Source organism: Solanum pennellii, chromosome 9 (genome assembly GCF_001406875.1).
Source record: "Solanum pennellii chromosome 9, SPENNV200".
In the NCBI taxonomy this organism is placed as follows: Eukaryota; Viridiplantae; Streptophyta; class Magnoliopsida; order Solanales; family Solanaceae; genus Solanum; species Solanum pennellii.
In genome coordinates this window covers 80,330,311-80,347,975 of record NC_028645.1, presented here as the reverse complement: position 1 = coordinate 80,347,975, position 17,665 = coordinate 80,330,311, and the positions used below count along the sequence as shown (strand labels likewise).

Below are 17,665 nucleotides of genomic sequence, written 5' to 3'. Positions count from 1 at the left end.
TATTCTAAGTATGAGGTTTGACTAGATTTAAATAATTAAGGTAAAGGGTAAAATAGTATTTTGAAATATTATGTAAAGATATAATTGAAAAAAGAAATTAAGTAACAACGGGAACACACCAAATTGGTTGTTCCATAAAATAGGAATTTTCATTGTTACGTAACAACAAAATTTAACAATACAGTACAATAAATAACAATCAAAACAAACATTGTAGGTATAGTAACAATACAATGGATAACAATGATCCAAACATAATGAAAACAATAGTCAATTGGTTTAGCACCAAGCCTTAAGTATATTATTATTTTGATTAAGGGACTATAGATTATCACCACAAAAAAATAATCAAAGATCCTAATCATTCTTTCATGTCATTTTCATTATCTATTTCCTCACAAGTAACAAACATAATTAGGTGCTAGATGTATGTTAATTAGTCTCATAGTAACCTATCTTAGTACTAAAAGACAAAGTGAAAGCAAACAACCAATTAATTCTTTGGATATTTAGAGATGATAAGATGAATCCAAATTTTTCATATAAGTAGTATAAGGTACCAATATACTTTACTATTAATATTGCTTTCTATACAAGTGTGGACTTAGTACACAAATGTATAAGATATAGTTTATTAAACTAAATTTTCAATTCAAGTTGGAAATTAAGTATGATCGTACCTACCACCTTAAATATATAGAGAAAATTACATTTTAGGGGTGTTGGGGTAAGATTACGGAAAATTACTTAATTACACAAACATTCGTATTATATTTATTAACTCTTTTTACAATTTTAAAAACTGCATCTTGTTTCACTAATTAATAAAAAAATTTAGTCATGTACACCAAAATGCATGTATTTCTTACTTTGAAATCATATGAAACGAGGCGAGCGAGGTAGAAGAGAAGCGAGCGAGAGTGTATATGCATTTCAAATACATGCGATTCACATTATATATGTATATCTGGGATAAGAAATACATTTTAAAATACAAATATAAAGAAAGAGAGGCGGGCGGACGAAACAGTACATGTGAGTCCAATTGGATATGATGTATCTATAACAAATTCTACCTAAATTTAACCTTATGTAATTTCCTTTAATTCCTTCCATATTGAACCCAACTTCTCAATTCTAAATGGAAGAATTACATGAGAAGGCAAACACATGATATGTATTTATATACACAACTATAGTTTGAAAGAATTATATACGTAACAATTGTATTTCATATTGGACACAACTTCTGAATTCTAAATGGAAGAATTACATACGAAGACAAATATGTGATATGTATTTGGTATACGCAACTATAGTTTGAAAGAATTATGATTCATAACAATTGTAATTGTTAGTAAAATTATATTCGATGATACAAATTGTAATATACTTGATACACTTGATTTGCATCAACAAAGCGAATATAATAGCCTTTGAAAATGTAATTCTTTTTGTTTTCCCACCAGGTGAAGCTTGACTAAATTCGGATTCACATCAGAAAGTCCCATAAGAGAAGGGCGGGGTAAAACGTTTCCTAACAAAGATGACTCCGTACCTAGGGAGAATCGAATCCAAAAACTATGGTTAAGTATGAAGGAGTACTTACCACATCATCACAACCCTTATTGATCAGATATACAATTATTGTTCATATATACAAATCAATTGTAAATCTCTCATCTCTCATATCTCTTCTATATCCCCACATATCGGTCTTCTCTCTCCCTCCTCTCCCAATCCCGCTCGTCTCTCGCCTCCATCTAGTAGTTAATTTTTTGATACAAAACAATTGTATTTGTGATAACAATTATCAATTAGACATACAACTATATTGTGTTTCTCTCCTCTATGTTCAAATATTTTTCTTGCCTCTATTTTTCCTCTTTCAATCTCGCTCACCTCTATCCTCTTTCTAACATGTAGCTACGAATCGTAATTAAATAAACTGTAACTAAGCAACCTAATTATGTTTCTAGTCTTAGTTGTTTTACAAAGTTCCTTTATTTTAAATCAGCCCAATATAAGCCCAACCCAAAATTCATAAATATCAGCCCAACCCAAATTGTTTTTGACCCGCCCACATTGCTTATACCCTAACCCTTTTCTCTTTCTTCCTCACTTAAATAACACACTCCAGTAAACCCTAAACCCTAATTCCAAATAAGCCTCCGCCTTCAAATTCTCTCCTCTCTCGGAGTTCCGTTTTGTGGAGGTGAAAATCCATCGTAGTTCCATAATCGGCGCGCCGGAAAAAGGTAACATTAGATTTATGGTTCGTTTATTACTCCTTCTGCGTAGTGATTTTTCTTAAAGATAAACCTTAAACCCTTTGTTAACAGATTCTTCCGGAGATGTTGGTATTGTTTGAAACACCGGCAGGTTTTGCCCTTTTCAAAGTTTTGGATGAGGGAAAGCTCTCCAAAGTTGAGGTATCATAGGATTCATCTCTTACCCTTTTTCTCCTTCTTCTGTGTTTTCATGTTTTATAGAATCGTTTTTCTTTTTTGTGTTTGTTGCAGGATTTGTGGAAGGACTTCTCCTCAACTGATTCCGCTAGAAAGGTAATTTTTTTGAGCAAACCATTTAATGAGTTGATCGTGAGGTAGAAATCTTGGTGTAGCATGTTGAAATTTGGAGATAAATTGTGCTTGTAAAGTTTCTAACTTTATGTTTCATACATTCTTCATTTACTTGACTGGTTGGTATGAAAACAGGTCGTGAAGCTAAAAGCTTTCTCCAAGTTTGAAAACACCTCAGAAGCTCTGTCAGCAGCTACGTTGTTGATAGATAGCAAACCCAGCAAAGGACTGCGCAAGTTCTTGAAAGCACACTGTGATGGTGAAACCTTGGGGGTTGCTGATTCAAAGCTAGGAAATGCAATTAAAGAGAAATTGGTCTGCTTCCTTCTTATGTCAGTTCTTCATTTTTTTGTTTGTTTTGGTTCTCAATATTTATTTTTGGCTGATGTTGGTGTGGAATGTGTTTGCAGCAAATTGATTGTGTTCATAATAATTCTGTCATGGAATTGATGAGAGGAGTTAGAAGTCAGTTGACTGAGCTCATTTCTGGTCTTGCATCTCAAGACTTGGCCCCAATGAGCTTGGGTTTATCTCACAGTCTTTCAAGATACAAGCTAAAGTTTAGTCCTGACAAGGTAATTTGCTATACGTTGACTGATTTATTTCATGTTCTATGTGGTTTCATTATGGATATTCTTTCATAACAAATATTGGGATAAGTGATTGCATGGAGAGAAACAAAGGTCAGTGTAGTGTATAAAACGGAAATATAGCGAATGAAAGGATCCTCCACCTTCAACGATGTGGTTAGGTGGTTCAATCCAGCAAGGAAACATAGTGGAAAAGGACTAACCATAACTCCTGGGTAAGGGATTTTGGGCGGTGACCTTATAAAAAATCAACTGCTATGGAACACTCTGATTTTGTATGTTCTAGTTTGTATCCTTTCTGCTAAAGTTTTAGTATTACTTTATCTTAAATAATTTGAGATTGTAATCTGTTGTTGGACAAAATTGTTCTATACAATTTCTTATGATGCTTGATGGCCATTATTAGAATTTTAGACAGTCTCAATTATTTGATTTCAGCCTGGAAATAGTCAATTCTGATGCTTTGAAGTTTAATTTTTAACTGTAACAGAAGGTCTAAAGAGTATAATTTACAAAAGTATGGAGTACTGTTGGCACTAAAGCATACTGATGGTGAAGCATTTAGGCTGGCAATCTCATTGTTTGCGCAGCCACTTTTATGTTCATTGCATATGTATCCCTTTTGATGCTTCACATGTAATTTGAGTAGTTACACTCTGTTTATGTGGTTTCCTGAGATCTGACAGTTTCTTGCCATGGAGTTTATGTAGTTTCCTGTAATTCATGGAATCCTGACAAAGTCTGTTTAGCTTGTAGTGGATAAGACTAGTGCTTGGGCTATGCTATTGTGCAATGTATATTTATTATAACTAACAGTTAAAAGAATGTTTTACAAGCGTACGATTTTCTGCCTCTTGAAGTTCTCTTGATAACTTATAAGTTCTCTTGATAACTTATAGATATTTTGATGAAAACATGTAAATATGTCTCTGGGTAGCAGTCATTTGTCCAATTATATTTTTTACTGATTTATCTTTTTATTAAACATGTAACAGTACAATTGACTGTTTATTTCTTTTACAGGTGGACACAATGATTGTACAGGCCATTAGCTTGTTGGATGATCTTGATAAAGAGCTAAATACATATGCTATGAGGGTCCGAGAATGGTATGGTTGGCATTTCCCGGAACTCGCAAAGATTGTACAAGATAACATTCTTTATGCCAAGGCTGTGAAGTTGATGGGTGACCGTACAAATGCTGCAAAGTTGGATTTCTCTGAGGTAAGGAGTGGCTTCTTTTTAAATGTTTCAAATGAGTTGTACTAAAAAAGTTGACTACTGTTCATTCAGTAGTATTCATTTGTATGTTGGCTAGCTTGCTTGTTGGAATGAAGTTTTCTGATATATTGTAGTCCAATGAGCAATCTTGCTTATACAAGATTCACACTTCATTCTTAATTACACAAGACGAAATTTCACACTTTTTGTATGATAATGTTTTACAGATACTCCCAGAAGAGGTTGAGACTGCATTGAAAGAGGCATCGATGATCTCCATGGGTACTGAAGTTAGTGATCTTGATCTGGAGAATATTAAAGATTTATGCACCCAAGTTCTTTCATTCTCCGAGTACAGAGCTCAGTTGTATGATTATTTGAAGAGCAGGATGAACACCATTGCTCCAAATCTTACAGCTCTTGTTGGAGAACTTGTTGGTGCTCGGCTTATTGCTCATGGTGGTAGCTTAATGAATCTCGCGAAGCAACCTGGAAGTACAGTTCAGATACTTGGTGCTGAAAAGGCTCTTTTCAGAGCTTTGAAGACAAAACACGCAACTCCAAAATATGGGCTTATATATCATGCATCTTTGATTGGACAGGCAGCACCAAAACACAAGGGTAAAATTTCAAGATCTCTTGCTGCAAAAACTGCATTGGCTATTCGATACGATGCTCTTGCAGATAGCCAAGATAATTCCATGGGTTTGGAGAATCGTGCCAAGGTAACGATTGTACTAATTATTATCTTAGGATGATATTTTTCATTCTTATCCCTGTGTAGTCTGATTATTATCATATGCGACTTTTTTTTAGCTTGAGGCACGCTTAAGAGCCTTAGAAGGCAAAGAGTTGAGCAAATCAGCTGGGTCTGCTAAGGGCAAACCTAAGATTGAAGTTTATGACAAGGATCGCAAAAAAGGAGGGTTGATAACACCAGCTAAGGTTTGGGACTGTCTTTTCTTGTATGCTAGAGTTTCTTGGTTTGCTTCCAGTATTGACTTCTCCTTCTGTAGGTTTACAATCCTTCTGCTGATTCTGTTATGGGACACACTGAGAATGAGGAAAAGAAAATGAGTATAGATGATCAAACCGAGGAAGCAGCAGGTGATGAATCCCCTGTTACTGAAGGAGAGAAGAAAAAGAAAAAGAAGAAGAAATCTGCTGAAGCGGAGGATGGCGCAGAGCCTGAAGAAACTGGGAAGAAGGAGAAGAAGAAAAAGAAGAAACATGCAGATAATGAAGTGGAAAATGTAGAAGTCGAACAAAGTAAGAAAAAGAAGAGGAAACACGCTGATGTCGATGAGGATGAACCAGAAACCACGGAAAAGAAGAAAGATAAAAAGAAGAAGAAGAAGAAAGCTGAAGAATAAGTGTCCCAGCTGAGACATTTTTAGTATCAACAATTTTGTTTTTGGGCATGGGCGGCGTGTTTTTAAGTTGTACAATGATGTCGTTGTTAAGTTATTTTAGTGCTTTGTAATGCAACTTAGGATTCTGTTAGTTAAACACCATGCTTTTTAATCCTACTATGGATGCGTTATTGCTACTTTGGAATATTTGCTATATGGTATTTTACATGTTTAAGCCACACATGATTGCATGAGGTCTTGTTATGCCTTTTTTCTTTTTCATTTGGTGTTTTGTTCTTGCATTGGAGCGACGACTAAATTCTTGTGCATCCTATGGCCATTCTAAGGTGTTGGTTATGTGAAAGGTCCATCAAACTGAAGAGGGGACATAGGTCATGACAAACATTTCATTTTTTGAAAATGTAGTTTGCATACACCAAACTAGAAAGTACATCTTTAACCATAATGACATGCTACAACAGCATAGCATTCTTTATCCCAATGATTTTATTTGTAGAAATTGAAATACTAATAGTTTTTCCAATATAGTGTTTGATTGAAAAGATAAAGTCGTTACAAAAAATTTCGAACACTTCTTGAGAAAAGCCATATAGTTTGAGTTAATTACCTCTTGCAACTTTTTTTTAGCTATAATTATGTGCACCTCTCTCCTCTCTCTCGTCACTTTCCACTCTTATACATATACAATTATATAACAGATACACATATACTGTCTCCACTCTCTGTCCTTTCTAGCTCGCCTCTCTCTTTCCTCTCTCAATTTCACTCTCCAGATATATATATCAGTTACATATATATAATTGTCTGACAGATATATATATACAAATACAATTTATTTCTCTCTACTCTTTTGTCGGTCGCCTCTCACTCTAGCTTGTCTCTCTCATTTTTATAACATGTAGCTATAAATTGTAATACTATATATCTATGAAACTTAATTAAGGTATTTTTAGTGGCTATTTGTGAAATTTTCCTCTGGTTAGATGCTAATTTATGTTTTTGCCCAATTTGGATTTTGGTCTCCATACGGTGCCATTTTTACTATTAAAGCTCAACGCTCCACGCATCTGAATTCTCATCCTCTCGTTCGTCTCTGCAAATCGAAAATCAAAATTAAAGCTTAGCAGATTTTCATTTGAGCAGGAAGAAGAAGAAGACGATGTCGTCTATTGGAACTTCAAAGGGTGTATTAGAGATAGTAAAGTTCGCAGTATACGTATCAGTTCCAATTGGTCTCATGTACATATTCGCCAACAACAACAAAAATCTTCAGAAAGTCATGGGACATGTAAATTTTCTCCTCTCTTTTTTCTCTATTTATGGTAAATTTGCGTTCTTTATGCTTTAATTTTTCTGGGTTTCCAGTTTTCTTGGGGTTTATGTTTCAGCTCGAGTCAAACCCTTTTTACATGTCTAGTTTGATTGTGTTGCTGATTTGTAAAAACTGAGTAATTGTTGGAGGTGGTGTTTATAGAGGCTTAAAAATGCAATCCCTTTTACCTTTTTGAATGAAATGGTCTCAAATAGTGGGGAATAGATACATATGATTTGTATAATGGATTGATAACTAGTTTGACATTGAGCCTTAGCTGATTGATTGAATATAATCAGAGAGGGAAATGGGAATCGCTTGAAATAGGTGTTTCTGCTGTCTAGGGTTTTTTTAATTGAAGGAATTGGGAGGTGGGGTTGGGGAGTTTGAAAGGTAAAGTCTTGATGTATTAGTTAAGTCAAATGAGGTGAACACTATGATCTTTCATAACAATTGAAGAAGATTATGTAAATTGGAATGTTTTGTGTGATCTGTATTTAGTAATTTTACATATGCTAGACAACAAGCTTGAACTAATCGTTGAGAATGGATGTAGATCCTGGATTGAAGAGTGTATAATGCAGAACCTCTTTTTGATAGGTAAAATATGTATTTTGTGCATTTAGAATAGCCAAGCACTAAGCTAGTGCTGGCATTCAGATACGGGCCTTGCACTAGAGTGTATAATGCAGAACTAAGCAATGAAGAAACTCTGAAAGAGACTAGGAAGAAATATACTTCTGATGTCGCAATTTATGTAATGCACTTTCCCTTTTAGTTTGTTGCGGAAAGTGTGATATCTTAGTCTATCCCAAAAAGAACGATACCGTTCTATATTTAGAAATAGTTTAAGTTCAACCTTTTTATTTTACCTATGTATAGGCAAACAAGTATCTATGACTTGTTTTAAACCACAAGTTTCAAAAGTTTTTCGTTCTTTCTTGAACTACATGCCAACTAAACAGCATCATATAAAATGGTATGGAGGGAGCATAAGAGAGGGTGAATGAGCGACAAAGAGGAGAAGGTGTTGCATGCCGCCGAAATTAAAATAGCAATAAGATAGCAAAGAAGTTGAGCAGAAGTGTGAAAAAGAGAGAGTTGTTGCTCCACAGATGATTGGCCATTTTGACATAGATTCTATGGATATAGCTACTTCTTAGATCTTGCTTTCGTTTTTGGATTTGGATAGACTCTCATGTTCTTGGAAGATTCGTAGACTCGTTAAAATACTTCCACATGTATTATGGTCTCTGTACTGTTTGACACGTGAAATGCATGTCTGAGATTCTGGGCGGTAAAATTTTACTTGAATGTGTTTCTTTAGGTGTTTGTTGGTTAAATCGAAGGAAGGAATACACAGGAAATAGTCAGCCTGGTCATTTTATTTAACTGAAATGAATTATTTTACCTTCCCAATCTTTTCTTTAACCATTTACACCTCTAAAAAGGCCAGCCACTAGAAGTGTAGCTTGGCTATGAATATTAAGTGCGCAACTTGAGTGATCCTCAAATGTGATAAGTGCAGGCCAAGTATGTACTTTGAATGGTGAAGTGTCAATGGTTGCAAGATGTTAAAAGATGCCTGGATATTGTGAGGCTTAAAGATGATCATTTGTTCATACTTAGTAAGATATGTCTTCTACTTTTTGGTAGGTAGTATAGTTGGATCATCTATGTGTTTAGACCAGCTATTTCTTTGTTGTACAGTTTACCTCACTGAAAATATATTCTAATATGTCTAAGTTGTAGTAAGATGCATTCAGTTGTTTCTGGTGTCATACTGATGATGCAGCTCATCTTCGGTGCTTCCAAATCTCCGAATGTTTTATTTCAAACTGATGATGCATTCACAAACATTTTGCATTTTCTTTTTAGGTTGGCAAAGTTATCTGAAACTTTATGTAGGTGCGTTCTTCAGGGTGTAATCACAAATATTTTTAAGCTTCCATCAATAGCTTATTTTTCAGGTTTCATTTGTGTTCTCTTTGAAGTTAATAGTTATTATAAGCCCATGTAACTCCCAAGTCACGTGAGCCAAATAGTTTCCACTGCTTTGGTGGTTTTGGTCCCGCATTGGACAATGTTTGGAGATTGCAATGGCTTCTATAGAAGTACAACAGAACAACCACCTTTTGTTGATAGACGAAGTGCTTCATTTCAGATCAATTCTTCTCTGCATTTGCTTTTGACGATTGCTGCCAAATTGACTTTCAAAGTTTGTCACTCTCTGTTTCTCTCTCACTCTGGTCTCTCATTCTAAGCTTATCATGAGTTGTATATACACTTGGAAAACCTTTGGTAAGCCGCTGAAGTAAATAGGAAAATTGCTTAACTAATAATGAATTCCTGAACTGACAAAGACCTAACTTTTTTTGAAAGGTAATGTTGAAATACCTATTATAACTCCTATATTCTGGATTGATTACAATGCATTCCTTAAATAGATAGTTTTAAGAAATTCACTGACCCTTTCCACATTCTATTAGCTTCCTGCTTATTTTAATCATAGTTACCGCAACTGAAAATTTAGGAGCTGATAAAAGAAATTTCTCTGAGCATTATATTTGAAGGGAAAAAAAAGGAGTTAAATAGGAAACGTATGGTCATAAGAGACCTAATTATGTTTTACTAGCAACGCTATTCTTGTGAGCTTGACTAGTTACGTTGGACGATGGAGATAGTTCAGATGCCATCAGGGTTATGGTGTCAGTTAAATATCAAAAACATTTTGAATTTAATTGATATGACTCCTCCCACCCCCCAAACCCCCATCCCCAAAAAACAAAGAAGATGATAATTTGGTGGATGTGTTTTATCACAAGAGAAGGCTTATGCTTTTCATTCTGGGCTTTAGTATTCATTTTTCTGCATTTTTTCTGATTGCCTTCAAGTCCATTTCAATTTCTGTGCTCTATTCTATCAGCATGATGTAGATTTAGCATGAAGCTACCTCAGTTGGAATTGGCTCTTCAGTGAGCAGATGCTGTAACAACGATCATCTCCAAATCATATTATATATCTAAATGAATTTATACCACGATTGGTGTTGTAACTCTTTGCAACACAGTTTCAATATATATCTTTGGCTTATAACTTCCATGTTTTTTTTGCTTGTGAAGCGTGAATATGTAGTTTATCCTACAGAAACTGTAAGGCCCCAATCGCCCGAGGAACTGAGAGAGATTGCAAAAGAAATAGGTCGTAAGAGAGAGAGGGACCAAGCAATGCAGAGCTGAGGAAGACGTGCAACCCACAAAATGAAGAGGGGTAGAAGTATTTGTAGGTCCGTTAGTAATGCTTGCACAAAGGAAAATCCTGATTCCTTTCTGTTCCGCGAAGAGATGGATGTGCTATTATTAGTGTTCACCAATAAGTGAGTTCGTTGCCAATAAAACTGTGTAGCAAAGCCATTGATTGTACACTGCCATAGCTGTGTTTGATTTATCTTTCCTTTTAACATACTTGTAACAGTCAAACAGAAGTTGGAACACTCCGTTTCTTCACAAAGAAGGTGTTTCTGTCCCCTTTTTTTCTTTGATTACAAGTTCAAGCATTTTAACATTTCAATTTGTAACACAGCATCATTACTAATGTGAACCATCTTCAATCGTTTGCTCGAAAATATTTCAGATTATGAATGTGAAATGTTTGTATGGAGAAGACACATTCATCTAATGTTTCACTAGTTTACATGATACTAAAAATGCAACCAGGACTGCGATCCCTTTGCTTTAATCAGGGATTTGGGATTCGAGTTGTTCGATTAGAAAATCTCTTCTTAGTGAATATTTTGACTCCGCTACTGTGCTCAGCGTATGTCTTAGGGGCAAAGGCCCTTCTTTAATATTGACTGGACATAATTAAAAGGAAGTCTACATCTGTTTATCTGCATTTGATGCATGGGTTCCACACATCCCATTAAAGTCTCTTTTTTCTTCTTTTTTTTTTTGAAAAAAAATAATTTATAGAATTGTATAATCATAATCTATCGAAAATAACCTCTTTATAATTTATCGAATTATTTTTTTTAAAATGACGATGGTGTTCGTGTTGGCTGGTGCAATATTCTACCAAGACTTAAAGCAAATACAAAGAAAACATTCAGATTTTTTTTATTTTGCCGGAATTTGAACTTCAGTCAATAGTGAATTTTAAAAGCTTCCAATATATTATGTCATGCTTCTTCCAAGAAAATGAGATGAAGAATTTTAATTTGTTGTGTTATTTTCTTGGTATCCATTGACTTGCATGAGTCAATGGGTCTTCCTAATATAATTAAAAATAATGAGTCTTTTCTTAACTAATGAAAATTCTAGTCATCATAAGAATTTCCTTGAAGCTTAGAGTAGCAGAAAAAACAGGTAACTTCTTGTTTTTTCCTTTTTTTTTTCCTTTTCTGCACTGAAATTTTAAGATTTTTTGGGATAAATTGATTTGTGAAATCTTTTAATACTCAAAGTAATAAGTTTCTTGTGAAGTTTATACCTCAATCAGTAATGGGGTTCTTCAATCTTGCTTTCAAATATTAAAAAAAGGTGCATTTTCTCTGTTTTTTTTTGTATTTACTTGCTTGAGTTCATAATTCTTGAAGTTATGAAAGAGCCAGCCTTAGTAGTGACGTAGTTGTTAGTTATGTTACTCGGACCCTCCAAAAATGTTGTGCACACATATCGAATCCTCTTAAAAAAAGATAGCTTTTTGAGGATCCGACATATATGTGTTGGTATATTTGAAGAGTCGGAGCAACATAGGTTGTCGGAATATTTCTATCCTTTTTTCATACAGTTGTTATAATTTTGTTTCATTTCCTTTGATTGAAAGCTTATTAATCATCTTCAAAGTGTATAATTTGCAATCACTTAGCTCTTCTTGAAAGAATAAAAAATAATTTTTTTTTAGGTAGAATTGAACTTACACATTTGTGAAAAGATTAGCACTTTTAGCTTCTTTTTCTCTTGTTTATTTATATGCAAGTACCAAACTTTCATGAGGAATGTTTACACTACTTTGTTGGTTTATGTAGAATCTCAGATTTTCATCTTCGGTAAAGCTGCTTAATTTGTCGAAAATCTGAAATAGTGATTAGTGAGTAGATTGTTGGAGTAGAGACAGTATGTTGAATGCAGAAGAACTTGCTTAGATTTCATAGATTTAGTGATCAAGTCAGGAGAACAAGTGCCATTTGAATTTGATAGTTGTATCATAATGGCGGAATTAGTTCCGATTGGGACTATTTTGGCTGTGATTAGTAGTCAAGTAATAAAGACCGCTCAAGCTGCGAATGATGTAGTATTCGAGAAGGAGAGTTTTAAGGTTCTTGGGAACTATCTTTCGGACCTTGAGCCCGTCTTGAAAGAATTGCAGCTGCAGAAGTTAAACGATTCCCCGGCTGCAAGGCAAGCTTTGGAATCCATTGAAGCTGACTTGCAGAAGGCTAATGACTTGGTTGAGAAGTATAAGAACCGAGCCCGTTTCTACTTGCTGGTCAAATGTAGGAGCATTGTTAAGGAGGTACAGGAAGTCACTAGGGATATAGGTAAATCCCTGGCCGCGTTATCCCTAGTCAACATGGAAGTCTTGTCAGGGATTTCAGAAGAGGTAACTAGGCTGCAGAATGAAATGCAAAGAGCTAACTTTGAGGCATCTCAGTCGCGTCTCCAAATTGTTAACAAGTTAAACCAAGGTCTATCGGATCAGATACATGACCAAGAATTTGCTAACAATATTCTTAAAGAAATAGCAAGGGCTGCTGGGGTGCCAGTGGAGCCAGCAGAGATAACGAAAGAGCTAGATAATTTCAAAAAAGAGAAAGAAGAAGCTGCTTACCGGAAAGAGAGAGCTGAAGTCTTGTTTTTGAATCAAGTCATTGAGCTGCTCTCACGAGCCGATGCTGCAAGAAATTATGAGGAAGTCAAAAGCCAATATTTCGAGAGAGTTAGCATTATAGAGGGATATGATCCTAGAGAAGAATACATTCAACCATTTAAAGCTTTTATTTGTTGTATAACAGGAATTATAATGGTAGATCCTGTAAGCCTATGTACCGGTACTGCCTGTGAGAGAGCTTCTATCCAAGCTTGGTTTGACTCGGGGGAGAAAACTGATCCGGAAACAGGTGAAGAGCTGCAGGATTTGTCGTTCAGGCCAAACCTCCAATTGAGGCAATTAATCCAAGAGTGGAAAGAGCTCAACTATTGCATCATAATCAGGGCTTGCAAGGGGAAATTTCTTTCTGGAGTAGATGCATCAATCGAGGAGGCTCTTGCACAAATGCAAGAACTAATGAAAGCAAATTCGATAAATAAAGAATGGGTGACAATCGGGGGACTAACTGAAATTGTCATCTCCAAGCTTGGCATGTTGCATAGCAGATATCTGCTAGATAAAGTGATGATTACATTGAAGGACGTCGTAGATGGGCATGCTAGAAACAAGGTGAGTGAATTTCTTTAAATATTAAAAAAGAAAATGTGAAAGTAAGCAAACTCTCAGAAATTGCTAATTCCTTAACTTATCCATTCATGTAATTCTGCTTTCACCTAGAATACTATGTCCTTTTACTTTTGTTCCGTATAGCCATATTACATATATGTTTCATGCAGGACTTTAGTATTTCGTCTGAAAAAAATGAACAGTAAGATTTTCGTTTAATTTCTCTTTTAATTGTTTGCACTCTAGAACTATTAATTAGGTTATGCATTGTGCTGTGGTTTGCTTGTTGCTTGTTGTTACTAACGTATGTTTGTCCTACTTTTCCATGCTTAGTTGTTTCTAAGTATAGGACACCAGATAAGGGCTACCTGAGTTAACAATGTTATTGACTTAATAATATAGGTCTTATTTATCGTTAGATTTTGCTTTTGTCAATGTAGTTCTAGTCTTTGAGGTCACTTGTCCAAATCAGAGCGTTGCATCCACATCGGCTGTGGAAAGGAAAATTAGACTCATTATATGGTCTCACGCAATCCTCATTCCTCACCTCTTGAGCTATCTTTCCGGATTGAGTTAGGCCCTCGGTCCATTTCTCATGATGGTTTTAGAACCAGGTCTGTCCGTGTTTGATCCCCATGTCATATAGTCTACGGAATCACGGTCCATTTGTTATAATCCTGCTCTCGTGAATTAGCTTTTGGGGTTCCTTTTTTAAACACAGAAAAAGATGTCTTTTCTAGTTCTCCTGAATTTCCCTTGGTGTTCCTTAAGCCAGGGGCTAGGATCAGGATGTATGAGCAAATATACATCCAAGTCTTGCTTTTAAACATGCGAAGTCCAAAGCTTTATTCCTAATTAAACTGTTATTCCATATAATTTATAGGACATATTTGTTGAGAACCAGGGGTTTGAGAATGTTGTAGCATGCTTCGGAAAAAACTATGCCACTTCAACCGCTGCAATTGAGCTGATATACGAGGTTCTCCACGATCAGTCTAGTTGGAACTTGCCTTATTGCCAGAAGCTTTCTCAGCAGTCCAATTCAATCTCGCTTCTCGTCTCTTTTCTCAAAAATCAGGCCAGTCCATCAGCTGAAAAAGCAGAAGAAATCCTGGCTAAGCTTTGTGATGAAGAAGAGGAGAACATTGTTAAGGCTGCTCGAGAGGGATGGTATGGACCACTTATCAATACGTTACACCATGGTAAGCATAGCTGCAACACTCTTGTATGATATATGTTACAGTTGCACATGGGGATATAGATAATAATCTTAATATCAGCGTAGTCTTCTCTATTGGATTCATGTATCAGCCTAGTTAGAGCATATACATTTTTTTTTTGGAGTTTTACGTTTAGTTATATCGTTCAATTATCTTCAGGATCAGCATCTTCAAGAATGTCAATTGTTAGAGCAATTCTCGGTTTGGAAATCAGGGATGAAGATATGAAGCTTCTCGGGGAGAAAGGGGTTATTCTTCCTCTGCTTGAGATGACATCTGGAAATATTGAATCAAAAGAACTTTCATTATCTGCACTTGTGAAGCTATCAAGCTTTTATGACAATAAGATGCTTATAGCTGCAGCTGGAGGGGTTGCTATCGTTTTAAAGCTAATGATTTCATCCCATGTACGTTCAATTATCATCGCTAAGTGCTGTGAAGTTCTAGCTAATCTTTCGGGCAATGGTGATGGAGTTAAGTTCTTGATTGATGAAACTGGAAACCAACTTGTACTAGAGCCTGTAATCGCGTACTTGCTGGCTTTTCAACAGAATTTTACATTCTCCTCGGACATTGTTCGTAGGCATGCTTTGCGTGCACTATTAGGAATCTGTCAATCTCAAGCTGGACTTGTCAAATCAGCAGTTCTCTCTGCTGGTGGTGTTTCAGCTGTCCTTCCCCTTCTTGATGATCCGAACCAGGAAATACGAGAAGCAGCAATCAATCTACTTTTCCTCTTCTCACAACACGAGCCCGAGGGTGTCGTTGAGTATCTTCTTAAGCCAAGAAGATTGGAAGCTTTAGTTGGTTTTCTTGAAAATGATAGCAAAGGTGATGTACAGATGGCTGCAGCCGGTTTACTAGCCAACCTTCCTAAATCGGAAACTTCACTCAGAGAGAAACTCATAGAACTAGGTGGCCTAAAGGCAATCATTAACATCTTGAAGTCCGGAACCATGGAAGCTAAGGAAAATGCTCTTAGTGCCTTCTTCAGGTTCACAGATCCAACAAATCTGGAGTCTCAACGCAACGTGGTTGAGCTTGGAGCATATCCTATACTGGTAAACTTTCTCAAAGCTGATTCAATAACTGCACAAGCAAGAGCAGCTGCACTATTAACGGATCTATCAATGCGTAGTCATGAACTCAGCGCATTATCCAGGAAAGCTTCTTGTTTCTGTATTGGACGAGCACGTGCTCCTATCTGTCCTGCCCACGGAGGTTCCTGCAGCGTGAGCAAGACGTTCTGTCTATTGGAGGTAAATGCATTGCCTGATTTGGTTAAACTGTTAAAAGAAAAGATACATGCCACATCTTATGAGGCGATTCAAACACTCTCAACTCTGGTTTGCGAAGAATCGGCTCATAGAGGAGCCAATGTGCTCCACAAGGAGGATGCAATATCACCAATCATAGAAGTTCTAAACTGGGGATCAGAATCTTTAAAGGGTGAAGCTTTAGGGGTCCTGGAAAAAGTGTTTATGTCAAGGGAAATGGTGGATCTTTATGGACTAACAGCTAAGTTACATCTCGCGCGTTTAACAGGAGGTAGAATTCATGAAGATGGACATCTCCAAAGGAAAGCTGCTAGAGTCTTGTTACTTATCGAACGTCAACCTAGATCATCCAGATCTCTCATTGCAGGTATATCCGGTTAAGAAAAGCGTTGTCTAAAGTCGAAAAGTATGGCCTTTGACCTAAAGGCCACACTTTTCTGGTGTTGCTTTTAAAGGCCTAATGTGTTTTAGTGAAATTTCATGATATGTTACTATGTTCTTGTGTTGTATTATGTTGGTCTTCATTATAACATAATTTGTTCTGTTTAGAAGTCTATGCACAACATTATATATACCTTGATATCGCTTACGAAAATTCATGTATATGCCAATGAAGTATATAACAAAAAATTCTGAATACGCCATTGAGTAAAAAGTAAGAGAAACAATGGTTATTAGGAAACAAGTACCTGTCTACACAATCTCAATCATTATAATTTTGTGGGGGCAATTAACTTGTCAATTTGAACAAGTTTCTTCCACAATGAGTTGTAAATCAATTATGTTATTAATGTATTCACAATAATGGTCTACGTTGAATTGTTGCATGTCACTTTACAGTGATACAAATTGTAATAAACACTTTTTTAATCTTTTTTTTATAATATATATATATTGGTGAAAAATCGACCTAAAAAACCATTTATTTATTTTTTCAAAACAAAAACAAATTAGACCTTTTGAAGGTCTCTTGATTTTTTCGGTCAATTTTAGGTGGTTCTTTTAATAGTAAATCAGTTTTGGATAATTGACTATTCACGACTACTTATTCGGTGTAGTTTCATAAGTAATGTCTAAAAAGAGTAAGATATATACGTACCTTACTCTCTTTATAAGGTACAGTAAATGGTTCTGATAGATCCTCGACCGTAAAAAAAAAAGTTATTCAAAGTGGATGATTGATTGTTTCTAGATACGATAACGAAAGCTTAGGCTAACACATGTTAATATCACAATCAATAGATGACTTATTTTAATTATTAATGTATTCTTTTTTTCCCCCTCTTTTATTTATTTATTTTCCTTCCAATTTTTGAATAAATAGAACATGTCAATATTAGAGTGGAAGAAAATAGTTTGTGAGATCTAGAAAACCTACACCTAAGTAGTTTTTAGGATAACAAAATGTAACCATATTTTGGCTGAAACTATAGATTCTCATTTATTTCTAGAGTTGAATATGAACACAATGTAATGGTTTGCCACATTAAGGGACAGATAGGCAGATATGACTTCATTAAATCTAGGGAAAAGGGTCTGATATACCCCTCAACTTTGTCATTTGGAGCTGATATACCCCTCGTTATAAAAGTGGCTCACATATGCCCTTACCGTTATACAAACGACTTACATATACCCCTGCCGTTACAAAATGG

The 17,665-nt window shown here is 35.6% G+C and overlaps 3 protein-coding genes across 4 annotated transcripts; all 3 read left to right on the top strand.

Annotated features, from left to right (window-relative positions):
- The first annotated feature begins 2,126 nt into the window (after positions 1-2,126).
- LOC107031403 (probable nucleolar protein 5-2) lies at positions 2,127-5,986 on the top strand. Its single transcript, XM_015232753.1, has 9 exons — positions 2,127-2,258; positions 2,343-2,432; positions 2,523-2,564; positions 2,718-2,897; positions 2,993-3,157; positions 4,196-4,396; positions 4,621-5,118; positions 5,210-5,338; positions 5,410-5,986. The coding sequence occupies exons 2-9, from the start codon at positions 2,355-2,357 to the stop codon at positions 5,764-5,766; spliced, it is 1,650 nt and encodes a 549-aa protein (XP_015088239.1). The 5' UTR covers positions 2,127-2,258; positions 2,343-2,354; the 3' UTR covers positions 5,767-5,986.
- A 778-nt stretch (positions 5,987-6,764) lies between these two features.
- LOC107031649 lies at positions 6,765-10,719 on the top strand. The gene is made up of 2 exons (XM_015233089.2): positions 6,765-7,054; positions 10,201-10,719. The coding sequence occupies exons 1-2, from the start codon at positions 6,926-6,928 to the stop codon at positions 10,315-10,317; spliced, it is 246 nt and encodes an 81-aa protein (XP_015088575.1). The 5' UTR covers positions 6,765-6,925; the 3' UTR covers positions 10,318-10,719.
- A 389-nt stretch (positions 10,720-11,108) lies between these two features.
- LOC107031387 (U-box domain-containing protein 43-like) lies at positions 11,109-16,649 on the top strand. 2 transcript variants are annotated; one of them, XM_015232735.2, is made up of 4 exons: positions 11,109-11,442; positions 12,105-13,516; positions 14,397-14,715; positions 14,893-16,649. In XM_015232735.2, exons 2-4 carry the CDS (start codon positions 12,287-12,289, stop codon positions 16,389-16,391), a joined length of 3,048 nt encoding a protein of 1,015 aa, XP_015088221.1. In that variant the 5' UTR covers positions 11,109-11,442; positions 12,105-12,286; the 3' UTR covers positions 16,392-16,649. The 2 variants fall into 2 exon arrangements, with proteins under 2 accessions (XP_015088221.1, XP_027775266.1); XM_027919465.1 differs by lacking the exon at positions 11,109-11,442 and adding an exon at positions 11,475-11,616.
- Positions 16,650-17,665: the final 1,016 nt, after the last annotated feature.

Coding starts and splice junctions, on each gene's coding strand:
- LOC107031403 (XM_015232753.1), top strand. CDS start 2,355: ATGTTGGTATTGTTTGAAACACCGGCAGGTTTTGCCCTTTTCAAAGTT. Junction 2,565..2,717: donor CAACTGATTCCGCTAGAAAG/GTAATTTTTTTG, acceptor GTATGAAAACAG/GTCGTGAAGCTAAAAGCTTT. Junction 5,119..5,209: donor GTTTGGAGAATCGTGCCAAG/GTAACGATTGTA, acceptor ACTTTTTTTTAG/CTTGAGGCACGCTTAAGAGC.
- LOC107031649 (XM_015233089.2), top strand. CDS start 6,926: ATGTCGTCTATTGGAACTTCAAAGGGTGTATTAGAGATAGTAAAGTTC. Junction 7,055..10,200: donor TTCAGAAAGTCATGGGACAT/GTAAATTTTCTC, acceptor TTGCTTGTGAAG/CGTGAATATGTAGTTTATCC.
- LOC107031387 (XM_015232735.2), top strand. CDS start 12,287: ATGGCGGAATTAGTTCCGATTGGGACTATTTTGGCTGTGATTAGTAGT. Junction 13,517..14,396: donor ATGGGCATGCTAGAAACAAG/GTGAGTGAATTT, acceptor TATAATTTATAG/GACATATTTGTTGAGAACCA. Junction 14,716..14,892: donor TATCAATACGTTACACCATG/GTAAGCATAGCT, acceptor AATTATCTTCAG/GATCAGCATCTTCAAGAATG.